This window comes from Carcharodon carcharias, chromosome 7, assembly GCF_017639515.1.
Source record: "Carcharodon carcharias isolate sCarCar2 chromosome 7, sCarCar2.pri, whole genome shotgun sequence".
Taxonomy (NCBI): domain Eukaryota; kingdom Metazoa; phylum Chordata; class Chondrichthyes; order Lamniformes; family Lamnidae; genus Carcharodon; species Carcharodon carcharias.
In genome coordinates, this window is record NC_054473.1 from 124,417,557 (window position 1) to 124,442,286 (window position 24,730).

Consider the following 24,730-nt stretch of genomic DNA (forward strand, 5'->3'; position numbering starts at 1 on the left):
CTCCTTCTCACCCCCACATTCCCTGTCTGCATCCAAGTCCCTGCTGTCCCTTCTACCAATACCATTGCACCCTCGCCCTCCCATCCAGTGGTTCACTCTGTCCTTTCTCATTCTCACCATTCCCTCCTACCGCATCCACCCTCATTTTGCTCCCCAGGAGGCAGTCATTGACTCCACAGACCCCTCCCTTGCATGTTCAAATGGACATTCCCACTCTTACTCCCTCCTCCACCTGAACTCCCTCCCCCCTCTGGACTCCTTCCTCCCCCTGGACTCCTGACCCCCTCCAAACTCTTCCCCTTACACCTACCTCCCTAGTTGCCGCTTTCTCTCCCATTACACCCTCCTCTTCTTGTGCTCCCTCCCTCCCTCCCAACCTCACATCCCCTTCCTCGGTACACCTTCCTCTTCCACTCACAGGTGGACCTTCTTCTCCCCACCCTTGATGACCATCCGTAACAGACCATGGCCAAGACATTGATAACCCAAAGCAGAACTCAGACGTCAATGGTGCCATCCCACCTTCCATGAGATGCTTCACGGTGGTTCAATTTCCAAAAGAATCCACCCACCATGCACTGGACGTTTCTCCAGGGTCCCGTTGCTGTAGGACTCCAGCGTCTTCTGCTCCTCAGATGTCCATGATGTGAACAAGGCCCTAACGGTAAGTGTTGACTTCTGTGCCACACTTGTCAAGATGTGTTCTGGGTCATTGTGTTTTCCTGCCAATGTGGGCAGTAAATTTGGTGCTGTGGGGTGGCGGGGGGATGGGGGTGGTGGTGGTGTTGGTGGGGATGATTCTGGCGAGTAGGGCTTATAATTATATGCAGATGTATTAAAATGACATTCCCAATGCGCAGCGACAGGAAACGCGGCCTGCCATTGATGGGTATAGCAGATGATCGTAAACTATTTTTGGCCTTCTCACCATATTGTCTGCTCACACAATGGGGATGGAAAATTCCAGCCAACATCTCTAGCAGTGCAGCACTCCCACAGAATACTCCACACTGGAGTATTAGCCTTGACTTTTTTGTAGGTAGGTGTCTGGAGTGGGTCTTGAACTCACAGCCTTCTGATTCAAAGGTAAGAATACTACTCACTGAGCCACAAGGAAATATAAATGCCAAGCAGTGACCAAAAGCTTGATCACAGAGGTGGGTTTTGAGGCCGACATTAAAGCAAGGATGTCAAGCAATGGCATTGTTCCTTTGTACAGCAAAGCATACAGGCAGCTAAGGACAACAGGCAAGCTAGAAAAACTGGGCAGCCCCATCAAAAGCACTCAATTCGCCTCTCCTTCAATGTGGAAAGCCATATGGGTCTGCAATCGATCTCCACAGCCATATTAAAATGCACAAAAAAACCGAAAAAACGAAAAGGAACCTTGACAATGACTAAAGCGATAAATTTCAGAGTGTAGAGCCAAGACATCCAGGAATGGTGAAGTGAAAGTTAAGACTGGAAAATGTTTCAGAGATGAGGGGTGTAGGGGAAGAAATGAAGGAAATTTAACGAGGGGAAAGGGATTTACAAGGTGAGGAATTAACGAAGCAATGCATGCCCACGCGATGGGCGAGTGGGACTCAGAATCATAAACTGATACAGCACAGAAGGAGGCCATTCGGCCCATCGTGCCTTTGCTGGGTCTCTGAAAGAGCTATCCAATTAATCCCACACGCCTGCTCTTGCCCCATGCCTGTACCAATGTTTTCTCTTCTTGGTTCGGGATTGGATAGGGGCAGCAGAGTTTAGGATGAGCTGATGTGCACACACATTTGTGCACCACAAGGCTATAATAACACACGGCTTGCAGTTGGCCTGTTTCCTCTCCAGCAGTGGATGCATCCCTGTAATGCAGCAGCTTTGGATGTGCCGCTGTGTGTGTGTGTGAATGTCACCTCCCGTCACGTAGGGGTGGGGTGTGGAGAGGATGATTGTTACCTTCTTGCCTCTCTGACAGGCAGCACCAGTGCTCTCGGCGAGGCTGTGTTCATGCAGTGTGCGGCTCAGAGCTGCTCCAACGCTAGTGGTCATTATCTTTGACGTCAATAGGGAGACGCAGATGTGGGGCTCGGATTTCCGCAAAGCAGCAAGAGAGAGGAGCCAGAGAGAGAGCTCTGCAGAGAGACAGCTCAATCCATGGGTTTGCTGTAGTTTAAGTAAATCACAGTCATGGCTAGAAGGAGTACGGGCTGAAACTCCCCCCCACCCCCCCCCCCGCCCCACCTCCTCTGACTTCTTCGCAACTATCCGGAGCTCCTCTCACTGAATGTGAAAACAGAGAAACACATCGAGCTGCTGGGGCGGGGGGGGGGGGGGGGGGCTGCGGGGGGGTGTGGGGGGAGGAGAGAGAGAGAGAGAGAGAGAGAGACCCGAGAGCGACCAGTACTGAGCACCGCACTGCAGGTGAGTTGGGCTTTCACTTTTACATGATGTTCCTCTCATTGCTGCTATTTTCACACCGGCACCTCCTCGTCTGCCCCTTTAAAGTTGCAGCACCCACCAGAAGCCGGCTTGTTCCCCCTGTTTGTAAATATTGTCATATTTACACCCCGGTTCAAATTCCCGGAATGCATGTTTTGAAAAAGTTACTTATTGCTCTAATGGGGAGGGGGGAGGTTGGGGGGCACTGAGCCTGATGACGGAGCAGGTCTTAAGGAACGAGCTGCTTGGATTTAAATCCATGACATTGACCTGAAAAATGACAGATTCCTAAGATAAGGCAGATTTCAGCCCTTTCAACCATCAGAGGAGGGCGGGCTGGGCTGGGCTGCATTTCGACATGTCACAGGGCTGCACACAAGTCTCTTTACATTTGCTGCATTTCCTTTAGATCTTGGGAAGGTGAGTCTTCAGCTCTCTGTCCACTTCCTGCCATCTCCACGGATGATCAGAAACGCTCCTGCCGTGTGCGTTGTGCGAGCAGAATAAGAAACACCATCAACAAACATGGCAGGGCTGAGACACTGCTACGACGGCAAGATTGCCGGTCTTTACGACCTGGATAAGACTCTGGGGAAAGGCCACTATGCCGTGGTGAAGTTGGCCCGACACGTCTTCACCGGGGAGAAAGTTGCCGTCAAAGTGATCGATAAGACCAAGCTGGACAAGTCGGCCACTGGTCACCTGCTGCAGGAGGTGAGGTGCATGAAACTGGTCCAGCACCCGAACGTGGTGAGGCTGTACGAGGTGATCGACACCCAGTCCAAACTCTACCTGATCTTGGAACTTGGGGACGGGGGCGACATGTTCGACTACATCATGAACCACGAGAAGGGACTGTCCGAGGACCAAGCCAAGATCTACTTTGCCCAGATCGTGCATGCCATCTCCTACTGCCACAAGCTGCATGTGGTGCACCGGGACCTGAAGCCGGAGAATGTGGTGTTCTTCAAGGAACAAGGAGTCGTCAAGTTGACCGACTTTGGGTTTAGTAACCGATTCCAACCCGGGAAGATGCTGACCACCAGCTGCGGGTCTCTGGCTTATTCAGCACCTGAGATCTTACTGGGAGACGAATATGATGCACCTGCAGTGGGTGAGTAAACACACCTGGCATTGCTAAGATTTGTTGCTCAAGCCCGTTTCGAATTGCATATTTTCGATAGCCTGGAAATTCGCATTTATTCCTGAAATGTTTTTAAATTCCTTTAGAAAAGTGTGCAGGCGCAGCAGTGTTTGCTTGAAACACACCACAACCGACTAACTATCAATATTCAAACTTGATAACTGGTATGCAAACTGTGTACGTCTCAGTCAATTGGCGATGGTAACTCTTAAAGCAGGCTGCTTAAATTAACCTAGCTACACAAGAGATGGAGTTGGAGCACGCAGAACCCAGATTCGCTCAGTGAGCATTCCTTTAATGACACACACAGGATTGTAGAAATATGAATGGGAAGCCATCTGCCAATCAGGTTTAACCAATCAAGAAACTATCCTTTGTAGTAAAATTGGAAGTTGAATGAAAATTCTGAACTGCTAGGCATTCGCTCTATGTGGGCTGATGAGCACTGGAGTGAAGAATGAAGGGGTTTCATGTCTCCTGATCTATTTTTGATATCGCACTTTTCAAACAAACCTCCAGTCATCACATTTAAAAGGGACAACACCTTCTTGAAAGAGTGCTTAGTGAGCTTTTTTCCTTCATTTTACAGACACGTAACTGTAAGTTGCATCACTTGCAAGCAATTGACATGAAAGTAATATCAGTATTCTATTGTCTTCAACCCTCCTCCAGCAAAGCAGCCCACTTTTCACAAAACTAGTGTCCCTCTTAACTGCTGGTGAATATTTTGACATATCTGCTCCGGTTGCAATGAGCTCCTTGACGAACGAGCATGGGTGCAACCCAGCTTTGTGCATGAGCAGCACTTCAGGGATAAGTGTTGAGAATCATACAAGATTCCTCTTCATCCTTTCCTTGCTCCTAATATGTAAGCATATTTAATGATGACCTTCAAGATTTTGTGCTGCTGGCCACTTACAGGCCTTTACTGAGACTTAGCCTAGAATCATATAATGCAGGAGGAGGTTATTTGGCCCATGGTACCTGTGCTAGAAAGAGCTATCCAATTAGCCCCACTTTCTGCTCTATTTAGCAGGTCATAGGAATTCCTAGTAAATTACTACAAGTGAACTGACCAGCTGCAATAACACGTAGGCTGGTGAAGCAAGGTCGCCGATTATGGTAGCATTTCCCTATGTATCAAAATTTATTCACATTAATGGATAAGGATATATTTCTGTGCTGTACTTAAGAGATAATTACCTGACTTGGATTTTTCCCACATGGATTTAGAAGATGCTGTATTATTATGCATTTATTTAATATCTGTAGGCACAATTAATGCATGGCAAAAGAGAAATTTCTTCTATGATGTATTATGTCAAAAACAAATATATGGAGTCTGCAGTTGGAGATTGCAGTTTTCCTTTCCTGAGCAGCACTACATATGCTTTCATGCAGTGCATTCATAAAGTGCAGAAACTAGCTCTGCCTTGACACTCATGGGCTATGTTCATGCAGAAAGACCCTGGTGTGAAACAATCAAAGTAACACTAATGCTTTTGGGGATATGTTAAGCATACCTCTCTGAGGTTGGGACTAAGACATAATTTCTTGATCATCCTATACCTGCCCCTGAGAATATTGAATGCTCATTCTCAGTACAGTACCAGAAATAGGAAAGTGGGCCCTGACACAGCTTGAACATCCCATAATTTGAACAGAAAATCTATCAAAAGCCAAATTTAGTAACAAATTTGACGAATTGCCTATCTGTCAGTCTTTGTTCTGATATCCTGCTTGGGAAGTGACCACGAGCCCTACATCCCATGAGTCTATGGGCCAGGCTCCAACTGTTTAAATGCCTCTGGCCAGCTGAGTCATTTCTCAGAAAATTCATCAGTTTCAATTAGGGTTTTCTATAAATTTGTTATAAGTTAGATTATTATAGACAATTCAGAAATCTTAAAACATGGGCATGCATGCAAGTAAATACAAGGTTATACTTCTGATAAGTGCGACCTTCTTAACTGAGGGTTATTAAATGGCAGCAGGATGTCAGACAGGAAGATTTTGTTCCTGTTCACAGGTTCAGGACATGCATCATGACAGTCAGGATGAGTGTCATTCTAATTTGATATTATTGTGCCTGAGTTGGCTTGAACCAGTATTAAAACATTACATAAAATAATTCTGAACTTATTACATATAAATGTACTCAATGGAAATTGTTATTTACATACAGAAATGATAAGGTTCCTAATTGTCCAAACAGAAAATATTGGAAATACTCAGCAGGTGAAACAGTATCTGTGGAGGCAGAAACAGAGTTTACCATTCAGGCTCAATGACCTTTTGTCACAGCGTCAGTCATCGACCTGAAATATTAACTCTGCTTCTCTCTTCACAGATGCTGCCTGGCCTGCTAAGGATTTCCAGCACTTTTTGGTTTTATTTCAGATTTCCGGCATCAACAGCATTTTGGATCTAGATGTCCTCATGCATGAAACTCAAAGAGCTAGTATGCAGGTATAGCAAGTTATTACGAAAGCTAATAGAAAGTTATCGTATCGTATATTGTGAGGGGAACTGATTACAGAAATAGGGAGATTGTGCTTCAGTTGTACATGGCGCTGGCGAGACCACATCTGGAGTACTGTGTACAGTATTGGTCACCTTATTTAAGAAAAGATATAAATGTGTTAGAAGCAATTCAGAGAAGGTTTACTAGACTAATACCAGGAATGGGCAGGTTGCCTTATGAAAAAAGGGTGGACAGATTAGACTTGTATCCACTGGAGTTTAGAAGAGTAAGAAGTGATTTGATCAAAACCTTTAAGATTCTGGGGGCTCTTGACAGGGTGGATGTGGAGGGGATGTTTCCTCTTATGGGAGAATCTAGAACTAGGGTTTACAGTTTAAAAATAAAGGGTTGCTCATTTAAGACAGAGGTGAGGAGAATTTTTATCTCAGAGGGTCGTTAGTCTTTGGAACTCTTCCTCAGATGGCAGTAGAAGCAGAGTCTTTGAATATTTTTAAAGCAGAGCTAGATGGAATCTTGATTAACAAGGGAATGAAAGGTATTCGGGGGTAGGCAGGAATGTGGAGTTGAGGTTACAGTCAGATCAGCCATGATCTTATTGAATGGCGGAGCAGGTTTGAAGGACCGAGTGACCTACTCCTGCTCCATGTTTGTATGTTCGTAATTATCTACAAGATTTTACAAACTGGATCATTGCCTTTTAGGTGAACATGTGATTAGGCACTAAGGTTCACTCATTTTCTGCATGCGTCAAAATAGATTGCACTGAACTGTTGATGAATGTTACTTGCAGTAGTTTCTTGGGTGTTTACCATCAACCTGAACTGAGCTGGTTCAGCAATAGGGAAGGGGAGGGGTGGAAGGGAGTTTAATGCAGGCCCATAACAGAAGAGTCTGCGGCACTATCCCACAGTCTCGTGGAGACAAATTAAATGCTTCCTTGTTGAACTGAGGATTCTGTGGCTAGCGGCTGCTCAATTTTACAATGCTCCAACAATGTTGTAGCTACACAGCATGTACATGTGTTTTCTCCTCTCCTTTTAGTTTTGAATTCCAGTTTATGGATGTATAAACATAACCTTGAGCTCATCCCAAACTCCACTACCCACATCCTAACTCGCACCAAGTCCCACTCACCCACACCCCTATGCTCACTGACATACATGGCTCCCAGTTCGCCAGCACTTCAAATTTGAAATTCTCAGTCTTATGTTCAAATTCGCTCCGTGGCCTTGCCCCTCCCAATCTCTGTAACTTCTTAAAACCCTCCAATTCTGGCCTCTTGTGCATCGCAAATACTTTCATCCCACCAGTGGTCGCTGCACCTTAAGTTGTCTAGGCCCTAAGCTCCAGCGTTCCCTCCATAAACCTCTCCAGCACTCCCTCCTTCTTTAAGAAATTCCTTGGTACCTACCTCTTTGACAAAGCTTTTGGTCACCAATCCTGATGCCTCCCTTTATGAATTGGTATTTTTTTTGACTGATTATGTTTCTGTCAAGCACCTTGTGACATTTTACCACATTAAAGCTGCTACTTAAATGCTGCTTACTGGTGTTGTATAAGATGATCTGAAACAAAGCAGCATTGTTTTGCAGGCTTATGCTGTATTTGCATGGAAACTGCTCTGCTAGAATCTAGTAGACTCATTTCTTTCTCAAGTGACGGGCAGTTATGTAATCAACAATCTGGACTGGAGCCAGATTGTGGTGAGGCCTGGCTCACAATAGCTGCAAGTCTCTGTCCTCCTTTGTGCTGGATGCATAGTAATGATACCAATTACTTCCGCAACCTCCTTCAGTGTGATCACCATCTCTTTGTACTGCTGCTGAAATGCTTCTCACCTCCATACTTCTCCGCTAAACCAACTTATCAGTGATCAGATGTAGTTCTAAAGTCCACACGACAAAAGCATTGACTTATCATCTATTTTTTTCAGAAGAATTGCCTTTTTCTTAGTCGGCCATTTTGACGTCTCCCTTCTTCCACATTTGATTTTGGTTTGTCTCAATGCACCATGATGTATTGTATTTTCTAGGATTCATTTTTCCTTAATATAGATGAGGCGGACGTATGAAGGTCAGCTTTGCTTTTTAGCTTTGTTAAAATTATTTCTGATGTGTGTTTGAAAGGAAAACATGAAACACACAGAACATTGAAAAGCATCAGCAAAAAAATTCAGCTCTGATTTCTCCCAGGCCTTGACCTCATCCTGATCTCAGCCAGCCGACTCTGTGTCTTAGTGTAGTGTGGTGCCCAGATAGGCTTCAGAGTGAGTGACATTTCTAAAAAAGAAACCAGGAAATAAAGTACTATTGTGGCCTAAGCGGTAAATGCGTATACAAAAGCTATAGTGTGTCTGCATGTCACTCATACCACTCATGCTATGTACTTTAATAATCACATAATTGGTTGCAAGGCCCAGATTGTTTGACAGTAGTAACCACATTCCTGTCTGCCTCACCCTAGGGTAGAGTGGCTGCCAGTGTTGTAAGTTTCCTTAGAAAGACTTACATTTATATAGTGCTTTTCACAACTTCAGGATGCTCGATAGCCCTTATGGCCAATGAAGTACTTTTGAAGTGTAGTCACTGTTGTAACCCGAGCGTGGTTAGAATATGGAGCTTGCTACCACAAGGAGTAGTTGAGGCATGACTGTATTTAAGAACTTAAATGTCTGCGTTAAAGAAGAAGCTACGTGAAGGAGAAAGGAATAGAAGGATATTCTGAAAAGGTTAGATGAACTAGGGTGAGAGGAAGGTCATGTGGAGCATAAACCATTTGGGCCACTTGTCTGTTTCTGTGCCATAAATTCCATGTAAAGCCCACAGGAGACAAGATGCGCCCCTTTCATCTGCTGAGTTTGTAAACATCTCATGTACTGTGTTGGTTTAAAGGGCAGTGCTGCCATATTAGAGAAAGCCCTGCTTAAGCCTTCCTGAGTTAACTGCATCTGTTTTGAAAAAGCAGTGATCAGGTTATTGCTGAGTAAGTGCCACTAGTTAACACTGTTGACAACTTCTCCCATCACTTCATGGTTCTGAGCCAAAGTACCTGCTCTGTGCTGCATTGGCTGATTTAAGCCAAAGTGGCAAAAGAGGGTGATATAATTGGATGCCAATATTTCAGGGCTGGCGTGAAGAAAATAAAGTTAGAGCTCCTGCTCCTGCTCACTATCCAGTGACACCTGCTAGAAAGAACACGTTGAGTGAAAATCAAATTGGACTCTGCTGCCAAGAACTGCTAGTTGAAGAGTTACTGTAGTTTCCAGCTTGCTGCTTGAGGAAGTGCGAGGCCACTGGTGACTGATCTCCAGGGCATTCATGAAAAGATGAGAGAGGCAGGTTCAATCATGGCTTTCAAAAGGGAATTGGATAAGCTCCTGAAGGGTAATGTTTGCAGGGCTGATGGGAAAGGGTGGGGGAGTGACTTGTTGTTGCAGAGCTAGTTCAGGCTTGATGGACTGAACGGTTACAGCACAGAAGCAGACCATTCTATGATTCCACAGGGAACAGGAAAGCATAGGAAGAGGGAAAGGTTATTCAGTTCCAATTCCTAATTCAACCAGGGGATGGATTGCAACTCTGCTGCAATATTTTGACTTATACTATTTTGAAGAGTTTAATAGGTGAGGCATTTTTTCCCCAAGCATTTGACAATCTCCAACATCTTTTTCCCTTCAGGCAAATGATATGAAAATTGTAATCAGTCTAACTATAGGGACTATGCTTTGTATAACCAGGTGTTTTTTTTAATCACAATATCACTGCACCTCATTTCACTAAATTTCCATATCACTCTTTTCCAGTGGGCGTGAGTCCACACTTTGGAACAAACTGGGACTAAATTGGAAACTTGATTCCCAGTCCATAAGAGTGGCTGGTGTGGGAGATAGAAAATGCCTCACTACTGCTACGAAGTTACCAATGAGTCATATTGTGCATCAGAAGTGAGGCAAAAGTTTTCTGCATCCAGCTGTATTGTTTTGGACCTGAAAAATTGTGATTTGATGTTTAATGCATTAAGTCATATGATCTGTAAATTACATTTTGGAATCAATGTTTCACTGTGCTGAATGACCCTTGTTGCTCTTTTATGCTGATAGACACTAAAGGTTGTTCAGTGTACATCCTTCAAGTTCCGACTGATGAAACAATACTTTGATAGGGAGGGGTGGAGGTGTGTTAAATGTTTACAGTGTCTACAGCTCTATTACAGCAATTGAGGCATCTCTACACTTGCCCTAGAAACAGACTGTGGCTTGGAGGTTTTGGCAATTGTGGGCATTTCAGTTCATTGACTTGCAGATATTTGGAGCTGTGAGTTCATTGATCAGCTCCAGGTTAGGTTTGGTTGACCTCTGATTCAATGCTTATGCAGAAAATGCTAAAAAAAAATATTCAAACAGATGTCATTTTAGACTACCAGCGGAACTAAGACACTAACCATCTGGCTTATTCTCTTATCTATGCTTAACTGCACTCTATTTTTTTAACAATTTCCGCTTTAGTTCATGGTGCATTTCCACAGTTTTGCTATCTGAGAACACTGGCACATTTTAAACCACAGTGCCCCATAGAATGTAAAATGATCTCTGGTTGTTGATACACAACGATGGGAAGGATGTTCTGCATTCAGGATAAAGTGAACCCATAAAACTGGGATGCCACAATTGCTAGGATGGTTAACATTCATTGTTACGTGCATCAAATTATGTGCAATAATTCATCATTAGACTTGTCAGAAATGATCAGCTCCTCCAATGGAGTTGATAATGATTTGACATTACGCATCTCAGTACCAGAGATTGAGCAAGGTATCCAAAGATAAACCCTACAGCTTGGTGCAACTGGATTTTTTTTCTGATTTATTGCTCCTTCAAACACTTCCCACTCCACGTTGTTTTAAATTTGTAAAAAATGTTCAGAATTTAGGAAAAACAAGATTGCTATCTTTCAGCATGCACTGTCAAAGCCCTCAAGCAGATGTTAATGTTCTTGTAAAGTCTAAACAAGAGGTTGCCAAACTTCTTTTTTTTCAAAGGAAGTATATCTGTAGTGAATACATTTTTTTTGATTTCTCTCTTTCTAGGCTTCCTTGGGTCAGCGTTTACTTTCTAAAGGAATATTGGACAGTTTAGGCAGCAAGCACCTCCATAGATGCTTATCTTTCCCTATGGATTAACCTCCATGGGTAGATAGACCTTTTCTGTTACAACCAGCATTATACTCTCAAACTGAGCTCCTTGGAATACCTGGGATGAGAAAGTTCTTCAGTCAGCACAGGGGGGAGCTCAGTAGAGTAAATATTAAAATATGATTTGACACTGTCAATGTGGCATTTCACATCTTGAGCTCCACACACAATTGTCCACTTACAGCAGTCCCATGAAATCTAGAAATGTTCAACTCAAAACACAGGATCCTAACAATTAGCTCACAGCAGGAAGGACTTAGTGTCTAGTGCCAGTAGAATGGGAGTACCACCAAATGTGAGCAAAGAGTTTTCAAAGTGTTAGGCAGCTAATACACTGGGCATCTCATAACATTGATTGCAATCTGAAAGGGCTGGGAAAATGTGTGAAAAGTGGCTTTGCAAGCAAATAATCAAAACAATATATAAGTGCTGTCTGCGTTGAGTGATAACCTTGTAATGTTTAGATCATATCTCTCTCGCTCATGAGTGCAAACAAGTGCAAAGAATTCATAACAGTGAAGGGTATTCAGATGACTGTTCTACCTCTGCCAGCATCCCCTTTTTTTTACTGATTTGTGAAGGGTGAGTGCAGGAAGCATCATTGCCCTAACCTTCTTGGGTGAGGTCGGATTCCATGCCCAGCTTGGCTTGATGATGCCCAGTGTTTTCTGCACAACATGTAAACATGGCAGCTTTGAGCTATGTGGTGGGTCTGATTCACACCCGCTCCTACAGGCCTGTTTGGTTTTTGCTTTACCTGCTGCAGCTTTTGGTGAACCCAACTGAGGCTACTGTCACAATAGGCAAAAGGTAAAGCACCATCCACAAAGATGCTGAGTCTTATCTGCAATTATCCCTTTCCCTTGACTTTTGGAAGCTGTCCAGCAGCAGAATTACTGTAGTCGGGCAGGCTTCTGTCTAGCATTTCAAAATAAAATTGAGGGGAGGAGAACAGATGTAAAATTTATTGAGCATGAGGTTTTAGTGTGAGTTAATTTTATTAGCTAGGTGATATTTATCCAAATTCTGGATGCCGGAAAAATCTTTTATAGTTTCTCTAACTGTTGCATTTGATTTCTTGACTTCTCAATTATTAACTTTTTGCCCATTCCAGCTAACTGAAGTAACTGAAGTTTTACAGTATTTGTCAACAGTTCCAGTGTTTGACCTGCACATCATTGACTGGGGACCATTATAATGACATTTTCTGTGGTTAGTAAATGGTAGTTAATGTCAGGGAGTGGATGTGATCCCTTTGCTGGCTTTGATTGACTCCTTACCTTGCAGCTGTATTTAACAAAGAAGTTAATAAGTGCTCTTAATGGCAAAACTTGAACCAAATACCGGCTGAGAGTACACAAGACCATGATTTTTGCCTTCTTATGTCAGAGCACCTTTGGCATCATGTTCGTTTGGAGTCCAGGAAAATTTGCAAGAATTAAATCTCACAGGTTTGGTTGAAGAGGCTGTGAGGATCCAGCCTGGGGTCCCATACTGAGCTTTTCATGCAGCACTGGGCCATTTATTAAGAGCCAAGATATCATCTCATTGTGGGTTTCGGGTCCCTTTTTCTACATTTCAGACTGTTGGACTATTTTGAGACACTTTCCCATCCCACTTCATTCTGCTAAAATGAGTATTGTCAGAAGCTGAGAATGATAAAAGTCATGAAAAAGAGATTTTCTTCTTATGAGAAGAGGGAAGCAAAAAAATTGGCATTACCATAGTGTGCAGCTCCTGTTTGGTTACTTGGGTTGAATGAAAGACTGTATTTCTTTACTTGAAGCCTCGTTCACTTAGTGATACTAGATCCTGCTGAAAAGTGTCTGAGCAGTCCTCAGACTTCTGTTTCTTACTTTCCTGTTTGCCCAATTGCCATTTGTTTCAGGCAATATAAGATGATTTTTGTTTCATTCTCTCATGGGATGTGGGTGCCGCTGACTGGGCCAGCATTTTTATTGCCCATCCTTAATTGCCCTTGAGAAGGTGGTGGTGAGCCGCCGCCTTGAACCACTGCAGTCCGTGTGGTGTAGATACACCCACAGTGCTGCTAGGAAGGGAGTTCCAGGATTTTGATCCAGCGACAATGGAACGGCGATATATTTTCAAGTCAGGACGGTGAGTGGCTGGATGTCAGTGATGACAACTTTGTGCTTATGTTGTGTTTTTGGAGGGTGCAATTCACCTGAACAGCTGTTCAAAAGTGACCATTTTGTTTTGCAGCTATCTGTAAAGTGTGAGTCAGGTTGACAAACTTGCATTAGTTGCTTTGATCCAGGCAGACATTCCAACTGTTGGTGTAACTCAGATCAGTCATTCTACTGGCGCCAGTTGTCCCACAACCCTAAACAGTGCTAGATGTCTGACCTCTCTTTGCCCATGTGCATATATATGCAATTCCATGCCGTCACTCGGATGTGTATCTGATCATAGGCACTTCCTGCTAAACAGGTTAAGAACAACATAGCAGGGGATCAAAGGACTGTGCTACTTAGGGCACTGCATCTTGTCACCCACAGCCTGAAAATCCCTCAAATTAGTCTCCAGTGGCTGTGGCCTGGACAGCTGGAGGCTGGGATGTCTGGCGAGCAGACTTAAGTTCGTTTTGTCTCTCACGAGTTTAGTTGGATATAAGATAGTACGCAGCTGTCTTTTAGTTGTTGCTTTGAATTGAACCTTGGCAATCCGTGCCCTCCTTTCTGTGCACCCACTCTGCTAATATGTTTCACACATAAAGGTTTGGAGTTTATATTTTAAGTATAACTTTTCTTTTCAAGAACAAACTTGGAATTGTCATGATAGGAACTGGATAAGTAATATTTTCTTTTTCTTGATGAATTGGGTCAAAGCTCAGGTTGAAGGGATTTTCCTCCGAGGCACTGACAAAATGATATTCCTGACCCCAGTCACAATAGGATCATTGTTTAACACTGTAAGGCCATGCTAACCTCTATCTTTGTAGAACTTGATGCAGATGGGGGAGTTCTGGGTTCTGAGGTTAAATGAGTCCACAGGAGGGAAAATATTTTGGTGAGAGCTCACTGCCTTTCCACTGCAACCCACTCTACCAACCCCATCTCCCAGCGGTCCCACAAGCCCCAGTCTCCTGAAGGCGGTGGTTCCTGGTGGGATATATCTCCAAGAGCAGCCCTCCAGTACCTCACCCCAGTTGGTCTCCTTTATGCATGAGCTTTAGTGGCAGCTACGGCTCATTATTTGCACTCTTGCCTCAAAGTAGGAAGATTGTGGGTTCAAGTCCTACTCCAGAGACTTGAGCACTTATTCTAGATAGGCATTGTTGGTTAGTGATCAGCTTAGTTACTTGATTTCCTCCTCGCAGACCAGGGATTCTGAGGTCTGTCTTATTTTTTCCAGTTACTGAGCTGAGATCAGATTGAAGTTTCTTACTTCTCCTGGTGAATATATTGTTATGGACATTGTGCTATCATTTGATATGATTCTGTTCGAATTCAACAGGTGGCTTTGTGTTCCTATATCATCTCATCTTAATAATATCAAATGGAGGCAAATGGAACCATTTAATAAAAGAAGTCCTTAGTGATTGGATGTAAGCTCACAAATATGACTTCTGTAACTTTTTCCAAAATCCTGTGTTTATTCTCCATAACAAAGCCCTAAAGTCCAACAAAGCTCTGTCTATTTATAATATGTGTCACTGCCAGCTTCTCCTTGTATAACGAACAATCTGCTCATGACATAGGCCCTTATTGTACCTCCCATCCTTACTGCAGCTGTCCCTGACATGCTTCTCTGTGGTAGTTTAACCAATTCGGTTTCCCTGATTGTGACAGAGGGGTTTTTGTAAAATTATCGACCACATGTTCTCTCACATGGGTCAGCCTTGGTGTCCTGCTGATTGTTTGGTAAATGCTCCTTTGTCAAATCAAGGCCACAAGCATCGATTGGTGTTGAACTCTTGTTTTTTTCCTTTCATGAATCAACAAAGTTGTAGCACCATGTACAGAGAAGCGATTTCTCTCTGTGTGCCAGTTAGCTGATCTATTGCTGCCAGCCTGATTAGTTACAGTGGTAACAAAATGTTATAAAATGTCCCCTTACATGTGTCACAGAGCAATGTGAAAAGTTTGGGCTGTAATGAAAGACGTTGATAAGTTGTATTTATTTATTTTTATTCATTCACAGGTTGTGGGAGAAGCTGGCAAGGTCAGCATTTATTATCCACCCCTAACTGTCCTTAAGAAGGTGGTCATGAGCCACCTTCTTAAACCACTCCAGTTTGTGTGGTGAAAGTATTCTCAAAGTATTGTTACTTAGAGAGTTCCAGAACTTTGACCCAGCAATGAAGGAATGGTGATATATTTCCAAATCAGGATGGTGTATAACTTGGTGGTGGTGGTGGTACATCCATACATTTGCTGCCCTTGTTCTTCTAGGCAGTAGAGGTCGTGGATTAGGAGGTGCTATCGAAGAAGCCTTGGTGAATTGCTTCAATGTATCTTGTAGATGACACACACTGCTCACACACTGCTTTCATTGTGCACCAGTTGTAGAGGGAATGACTGTTAAAAGTGGTGGGTGGAATGTCAGACAAACTATTTGCTTTGTCCTGGTTTCAAGCTTTGATTTCAAGTGTTGATGGACCTGCAGTTGTCCAGACAAATGCTGAGTGTTCCATCATACTCTTAACTTGTGCCTTGTAGATAGTGCAAGAGCTCTAGGAAACAATACCCATCTTCTGACCTGCTCTTGCAATCACAATCATTATGTGGTTTGCCCAGTTAGATCTCTGGTCAGTGGTAAGCCCCCAGGACGCTGATGGTGGGGGGATTCAACATTGAAGTTGAAGGGGAGGTTGTTGTTTTTGGTAATGTCTTTCTACCTCAGCACCTACCAAATAATTTTACAGCCAATTAAGTACCTATTGAAATGTACCTGCTGTTATCATGTAGGGAACGTGGTAACCACTTTGTGCACAGCAATATGCACAAACAGCAAGGAAACAAATGACCAGATAATCTATTTTTGATTATTTGTTTGAGGGATAAATATTGGCCAGGACATGGGGAAGGACTCCTCTGGTCTTCTTTACAAAGTGCCAGGGACCTGGGTGTCCTTGTTCATGAGTCACTAAAAGCAAGCATGCAGGTGCAGTAAGCAATTCAGAAGGCAAATAGTATGCTGGCCTTCATTGCAAAGGGAATTTGAGTACAGGAGTAAAAATGTCTTGCTGCGGTTATATAGAGCCTTGGTGAGACCTCACCTGGAGTATTTTGTACAGCTTTGGTTTCCTTAGCTAAGGAGGGATATACTTGACATAGGAGGAGTGCAATGGTGGTTCACCAGTTTAATCCCTGGGATGGCGAGATTATTTTATGAGGAGAGAGTGGGGAGACTGGGTCTGTATTCCCTAGAGTTTTGAAGAATGAGGGGTGACCTCACTGAAACTTACAAAATTCTTACAGGACATGACAGAGTGGACGTGGATAGGATGTTTCCCCTGGCTGGTGAGTCTAAAACCAGGGGACATAATCTCAAGACAAGGGGCAGGCCATTTAAGGTGAGAAGGAATTTCTTCACTCAGAGGATGGTGAATCTTTGAAATTGTCTACCCCAGGGGGCTGTGGAAACTCAATCATTGAGCATATTTAAGACAGAAATCGATAGATTTCTAGAGACCAGCGACATAAAGGTATGTAGAGATAGTGCAGGAAAGTGGTGTTGAGGTAAATGATCAGCCATGATCAAATTGAATGGCAGAACAAGCTCGACAGTCTGAATGGCCCACTTCTATTCCTATGTTCAACAGAGAAGGTAGATGGGGCCTCAGTTTAGTGTGTCATAGATGACAGCACTCCCAACAGAGTAGCACTACCTCTGTATGACATAAAATGTCAGCCTAAGTTATCTGCTCAAGTCTTTGAAGTGGGGCTTCATGCATCGTCCTTGTTCAGAGGTTAGACTGCTACTACTGAGCCAAGGCTGATATTGTTGAATCTGAAGTGGAGCAGTGAAAAAATGGGCAAACTGTAGACAGCTGTACATGCACATATACCTCTATACAAATGAACATGAGTGTTTCAGGCCTGTAACATGCTCTTGGGTTTGAATGACACCCACTCCTTGACCTTTATTAGCTTGAAATGCACTGCCTTTTTTAAATAATTGAGGCCCATATTGTGGAACACCAGCTTACTTTTCAAGTACATAACCTCTAACTATCTTGAAGTTTGCTTTTCATTTTATTTTTAAATGTTTCTTCCAAGCACTCATTAGATAATACAAATTATACCCTTGTACCCAAAGGATAACAATCTTGTTTTTAGTTTAGCATGCATTTAAACTGACTCTATAAAATTAGTGGGTTTAACATGCATTATCTGTGACCTCAACTGTGTTGAATTTGTTCCATCTCTGAATTATTTATATCTTTGGCAGCGGAAAGCTTGTCTTCGTAATACTTCTAATGACTGTGTGTTACCCAACCCTATAATACTGATGAACAACATCCTGGGGGTTTATCATTGACCAGAAACTGAACTGGACTAGTCATCTGAATATTGTGGCTACAAGAGCAGGTCAGAGGCTAGGAAACCTGTGGAGAGTAACTCACCACCTGACTCCCCAAAGGCTGTCCACCATGTACAAGGCACAAGTCAGGAATGTGGTGGAATACTCCCCAGTTGCCTGGATGAGTGCAGCTTCCACAACACTGAGGAAGCTTGGCACCATCCAGGTCAAAGCAGCCCACTTCTACAAACATTCACTCCCTCCACCACTGACGGACAGTGACAGCAGTTTGTACCATCAACAAGATGCACTGCAGGAACTCACCAAGGCTCCTTAGGCTGCACTTTACAAACCCCATGACTGCTACCATCTAGAAGGACAAGGGCAACAGATAGATGGGAACACCATCACCTGGGAAATCCCCTCGAAGCCACTCACCATCCTGACTTAGAAGTATATCGCCGTTCCTTCACTGTCATTGGATCAAAATCCTGGAACTCCCTAACAGCACAGTGGGTGTACCTACACCACAGGTACTGCAGCAGTTCAAGAAGGCAGCTCACTACCACCTTCTCAAGGGCAAATAGGGATGGGTAATAAATGCTGGCTCAGCCAGCGAAGCCCATATCCTGTAAATGAATTTTTTAAATAACATTCTAAGGTTCACCTTCTCTAATAATAGCTGTGGGAAGCACAAGATTCGAGTCTGTGTGGGGAATTGGTGAGCGCTCAAAATAGAGTTGCTGTGCGCTTGAACTCTCAGCAAAGGTAGTTTTTGGGCGAGGCCTGAGCGAACAGGAGATTGGGATCATTTTACTGTAGCAGCCTGATGCTAATCCCTTGCTTGGCAACCCCAAGCCATCTCCATTTTCCTTCATTGTTGAAATGTGTGGGAGTCTCTGTGTTAATCTGAGCCGCTGCAGTCGGAGCACAAACACTTCAACAACATTCGCACGTGACTGTTTAGTGCTTATTGGCTCTAGGTTTGCATGTGTGAACCTGTCGGAGTTTGATCCAGCAAGTGTGAGGATCAGTCACTGCTGGGAGAGTAAGCACGGCTCTGTCAGCTCCACACAGTTTTAGACAGGATCAGTTGTTGTATTGCAACCAAATCCCAATCAATGTCCAAGTAATTGGTTAAATCAATTGTTCAAATAAATGCTTTCAACAAGACTGGAACAATCACATGGCCAAAGTTTCTTTTCAGATGTCTAGCTATTGAATGGGCTTCCTAATATAAACCTCCCATTTCTTAAAATAGGAGTTTTTACAGCATTATTAATATTATCAGAGCAAAACAAACCCCAGGACTGTGATCATGCCCACCTGTACTGGTACTGTTGTGTTTCTTATCTGGTTTTAAATATTATAGAACATGTTAACCCCAGTGCAGCTCCCAGTGCCCAACTGCTCCACTGAAAGCAGCAAATGTTACGGGAAAGCAGGACAACCCAAGGGAAAGTGACAAAATGAGTTGCAAAGCCTCAACAGGGAGGAAGCAAGAGCTCCCATTAAAAGAATTAAAGAAAGACATGCATTTAATGTCATGGCCTCAGGACATCCCAAAGCGCTTTAGAACCAATGAAGTGCTTTTGTGGTATAGTGACTACTGTAATGCAGAAAACATGAGAGCCAATTTTACACGTGGCTAGGACCCACTAACAGCAATGAGATAATGACCAGATGATCAATTTAAATGATAGTACAGGAATAAATAACGGCCAGGGCACTAGGAGAAGCCTTGCTCTTCTTCAAATAGTGCTATATGGGATCCTTTATATCCGCCTGAGAAGGCAGACTGGGTCTTGGCTTAACACCTGAAGGGCATCTCTCTCAGTAAAGCGCTGGAGGTTCAGCCTAGATTTTGCGTTCAAATCTCTGGAGTTAGGGAGCTAGTCACTTTCGGGAATAGCATTTTTCTTTTAAATTAGATACAGGCCTATTATTTTCTAAGAAATACTTGAGGCTACAGGAGGCCCATGTGATAGTGTTCCTTTAATTGGGTGCTATTCTACGAGTTTAAGCTTGGGCTGTATGAATGTTTATCCAGAATCTACTGTACACATTATTTAAGCAGTTTGCTTGAATATGTGAGGATTTGAGAAGACAAAGTAACATTGGGTTTACAATATACCATTCTGTTTCAGACAAAACCAGCACTGTTTCTCTTGTAGCTTGAAGTGAATTCCTCAGCACAGCATAAAAAGATCAACAGTGTTGCCTTTTGAAAGCCATGACTATCAACCTACCTTCTGGCCTCCGACCATTCCCCACAGACAATGCAACAATTGTCCTTGATAATATAAATTGGTGATAGGTTAGATAGTTGCACTGGTTGTGCTGCAAAACAGATCTCCTGGTGATTCTCTGCTCCTCATGTGGCTGAAGTGACAGGCTGCCTATTGTTACCAAGATGTCCTCTGCAAAGTTATACACCTTTCTAAAATAATTGCTTTGTTATATCGCTTTAAATTCTCCGCATTCTCAGGACTCTGAGAAACATCCTCAATTGCTCGGTGAGAAGGTAAAAGCTGCTTTAAGGTCCATCTTATTGCTGCTGAATAACCACTTACTCTCTGCTGTCTTCATCAATATTTTTCCTACAACTAATACAACAAAAAACAGGTTAACTTGTTAATCATCGCCTTGCTGCTTGTGGGATCTTGATGTGTACAAAATGTTTGCTTCCTTAGCAACAGTCTCTAGATTCCAGAGTATTTTATTGCATGTGACAAAGCTTTGTGATGCTTCTCGGATATGATAAGGCACTACGTGGACTTTTCTGTCTTCGGATTTTTACTTGGCAATTTGTGACGGAGGGCTGCTGTGCAGACCAGACTCTGTGTGTCCCAGTCTCTGGGATAGCACATTAGCTTCGATTTATCCAGTGCTTTTTGTGACCTCGGGACATTCCAAAGCACTCCATAGCAAATGAAGTGTAGTCATTGATTTAAAGTAGGAAATTCTGCAACATATTTGTGCACAGCAAGATTCCCTAAAAACACAGAAATAATGCCCAGGAAATAAAAATGGGTGCGAGGTCCAGGTGCACGATTAACCTGTGCCTGTTGATTGAATGCAGACAGCGTGCCAACTTTATACTGCCTGCTCATTTCAATGATCTGCGCATCTAGCCAATGTTAACCGTGTTGTTTATTGGCTGGGTGCATCATCAGGAGGCCAATATCATCAGTGGCTAGCAGCACCTAAAACTGGCCGCAGCTCTTAAAGGGGTGATACATTGTGGCTGGAGCAGGTGCTGGCTGAAGTCATGGTTGAAGAGAATCTAACCTGGGGAAGAGTGAAAAATGGCACAACTAGGAAGACAACAGGCTCTTAGCTTTTCAGATGCTGCAGGAGAGATCTTGGTGCAGTTGGAGGTGGAAAAGAGGAGAGCTGTCCTGTATGCACAGGAGGTCAGAGGCCCCCCAGACAAAGAGTCAAAAGGTAATGCGAGCACATAGCCACGGAGGTTAATGTCAAAAAGGTAGGACCCTCAGAGCTGGGTGCAGTATCCCAATAAGTTCCATAACCTCACACAAATTGTCAAGATCATGAATGTATCTTCAATCACCATATCCTACCAACTGCAGCACTAACCCTAGGCAGAGCTCAACTGGCCAGAGCCCCATCACTCAGTTCTTCCTTTGTATGGCTGGGTACGGAGCAACAACTATGATTTTACATCAAGGTGGTCAAGCCAGAGTATTACGTTAGGAGTGGTGGTGTGTATCGCTGGAATAACTTCTTCATATTTGAATCGGACGTTGAGTAATTATGTATTCCATGATCTGTTCTGGGTGACCATGGTCGTGCACAGGAGAGTTTTTAATTTTCCATTTGTGCATCAGGTATCTGGTTTGTACAGATGTGGTTTAGGGTCACTCACTTACCAACAATCTCTATCAATCAGAACTCAGACCTCACATTCATATCTTTACCCCACCTTCACACACTTAGCACTGCTGCAAAGCTCACACCCACATCTCACAAGTTGCATACAATCCAAACTATTCAACCATGGTGGCCATATTACCCATACATATTGCCAAGCAGACACTTACTGACACACTGCCCTCTCTCTCTTGCAGCCCAAGGTGGTGCACAGACAGAGGCAGTAGGAACTAAGTGGAGAAGACAGTTGTGCCTGCATATCCTAACCCCCATGGCCCACTACTAATGGAACAACCATTGTTGAGGCTGTGGCCAGCGGCGGGCCTGAAACTATCAGAGATGACAGTCTCCTTATACCTAACCCTCCTTCACACATCCCATTTCCCCCACCTCGTCCCACACTCATGGACAATCCAGGCAGAAAGGTATGGTCTAGGTTGCTGCTACATGTATCTGCTCATTGTACAGCTGGTGGCATGGTCTGTCTTTTCATAAAAGTTCTGCATGCAGCAGATCGCCATGAATCTTGATGCCCACTCTGCAGGCTCCTCCAGAACTGTGCATGTAGGCAACAGAAGCTTTATTTCAGCACGTCAGTGGTCTATTCTATCATGTTTGTGTGTATGTGTGTTGGCCACTGGTGTGTGGATTGCACACAGGAATCATCGGCCATGTTGCCAGCGGATAGTCCTTGTTACCCTCTGGTTTGTAATGGTGGCTGAAAAGCAGCTGGCACAGTCGACTGCTGCAGGATGAAGAATCATGACTGCCCAGTATCCTGGCAGCAATGATGCACATAATTTGCTGTCTACGCTCATATACCAATTGGATGTTGAGGGGATGAAATCCTTTTCAGTTCCAGAGTAGAGCCAGAGGTGATGTGCTGTGCCCGGAAAGCAATGGGCATGCAGTCAATGGCAGCCTGCACCATGGTGAAGCCTGCATTTGCACAAAGCTGTATGCTTCCTCCACCTGCTTGCCTCTAGTAAGGGAGAATGAAATGAAGTTAGCTCTCTGAATAGAGAACTTCTGTGACCTTCTTTGGACAACAGTCAATGGCAAATTATGAGGTATTGTAAATATCTCCAGCTGCACCTAGAGGGAACAAGATGCATGAAAGTTCATCACCAGAGTCACCTTCACAACCACTGGCAGTGTGGCCCTTGCCCTACTTGATTGTGGCTGTAGCAAGTGGCAGATTTCAGTGTGGAGATCCTTATGTAAGCGCAGACATCTCACACACATTTCCTGAGTGCCCTTGGTGGATATGCTGAGAGTCTTTTTCCCCTCCTCTTCTCATCCATCTTCCAGCAGCTTGTCCTGCTCTGTGTGACCTCTGTTCATTCTCCAGTCATACTGTATTCTAAGGGAAATGCCTTCTAGTGCCCTTATGCCTGGGAGCAACTGGTTTGTGCAGAAGCTATGAAGTCAGCAACAAGCCCTTCAGAACCTGCCACGCCATACTCGATCGACTTTTCCACTTGAAACAGCTATAGAAAGCACCAAGCACTCGTAGAATCAAAGCAACAGCCAGAAAAATCAATCAGCAAGTAACCTATAAATAGTTGATGATCACTTTAATGGCACTGGTTTGGTGGGGATGTGTAGCTTCCTGCTGCTAAACATGTGCTCAGCTATGTGAGGTTAAGAGAGGGCATTGGCTGGAGCATTAAGCTCCAAATGACAATACTGGCATCAAATCAACATTGCACACTGGTGGACATCATGATCTGCCTGCTCTGCATACATCCTGCAGGAGTTCACTGTGTGTACATACGCACCTGCACCAATATGGCACCTGGCTTGATCTACTCCGCGAGTTTGCGCACGCCCTGGATGCCATTTTGAAGGGTCTCGAAAGGCTGTCATAGCACACAAAAAACAGATACTGGTGAGCCTGACTTCTCACAGAATGTGCTGTTCCGGATGTTGGTTGAGCGATTAAATATTGGTCAGTACGCCAGAAAAGCTTCCCTGCTCTTCTTCAGAATAGTGCTATGGGTTCTTTAACATCGACCTGAGAGAAAAGACTGAGCCTTATTTTAACGTCTCATCTGAAACCCTGCTCCTCCTATAGTCTTAACACTCACTCATCATTGCCTGTGCTGACTTCTTTTGACTCAGAAACCAGAGTTCTACCCAACTGAGCCACATCTTGGATTTACCCCAAGTAAATGTCTCCAATTCCATAGTACATAGAACATAAACTTTCTTCTTTGCAACTTTTCGTGGAAATAGAATCTGGAAAAGGACGGGCCAGCTGACAGACCTTTATGATGACCAATTGCCAACAACTTCTGGAGTCAGTCAAATGAAAGGGAAGTTGCAAAATATTTAAGTTAAGCATGAAAATACATGCATGTCTCCTTGCATTACACCGGCTATATATATGATCTTTCCAGGTTTTTAAGGCCTTTGTGCCATTGACGTATCAGAATCTCTGTTGTGTTTGGCCCTCAAGTGCTTTATAGTGTTATTCTGATGGTCTTTTGCTAAGGTTAATAACTTAATATAATGGCAGGCCTGTTACAGCAACTTGCATCTCAGAAATTACAGCTGGACATCAGAGAGCTTTTATTAGTATTTGTACATAATGCACTTGAACTGCTTTAAAGCAGTTCCCCTTTATGAAGAACAGGTTTTGAAACACAGGCAGCGATGTGCACACTTAGGGTTGAATCTTCAGCTCGACGAGTGGAGGCGAGGCCCTCTTGCCAAGGTGTAAAATGACGCGTGGTGACATTGGGCGTGCGTCCCGACGTCACGGTGCGTCATTCAGACTTTCAGTTTGGCAGGCGTGCACTGAAATCAGCTGTGCGTGCGCCGAACTGCCAAAAGCCTATTGAGGCCATTTAACTCTCAATTAAAATAATTAGCATAGCTGCCCTTCCAACCTTAAGGTTGGTGGGACAGGTGAAGAGCCCAGGCGGCCTTTGCATTTTCATGGAGCCTCATCCAAAAATATAAATGTTGCAGTTTTCACATTCTTGGATGACAAATTGTTCACCAGCAACTTTACCAGGCAATCGTCCCATGGTCTGATCCTTTAACTGAACCAGCACATAGTCTTTAACATCAATCTTCTCGCACTGGTCCCAGCT

The 24,730-nt window shown here is 43.8% G+C and overlaps 1 protein-coding gene across 1 annotated transcript in view; it reads left to right on the plus strand.

Moving 5' to 3' along the window:
- The first annotated feature begins 2,321 nt into the window (after positions 1–2,321).
- Positions 2,322–24,730, plus strand: part of snrkb (SNF related kinase b) — a 113,736-nt gene continuing 91,327 nt past the window's right edge. Inside the window, exons 1-2 of the mRNA XM_041192534.1 lie at positions 2,322–2,409; positions 2,837–3,541. Coding sequence (XP_041048468.1) covers positions 2,953–3,541 — 589 coding nt within the window. The 5' untranslated portion in view covers positions 2,322–2,409; positions 2,837–2,952. The remainder of the gene's footprint in view (positions 2,410–2,836; positions 3,542–24,730) is intronic.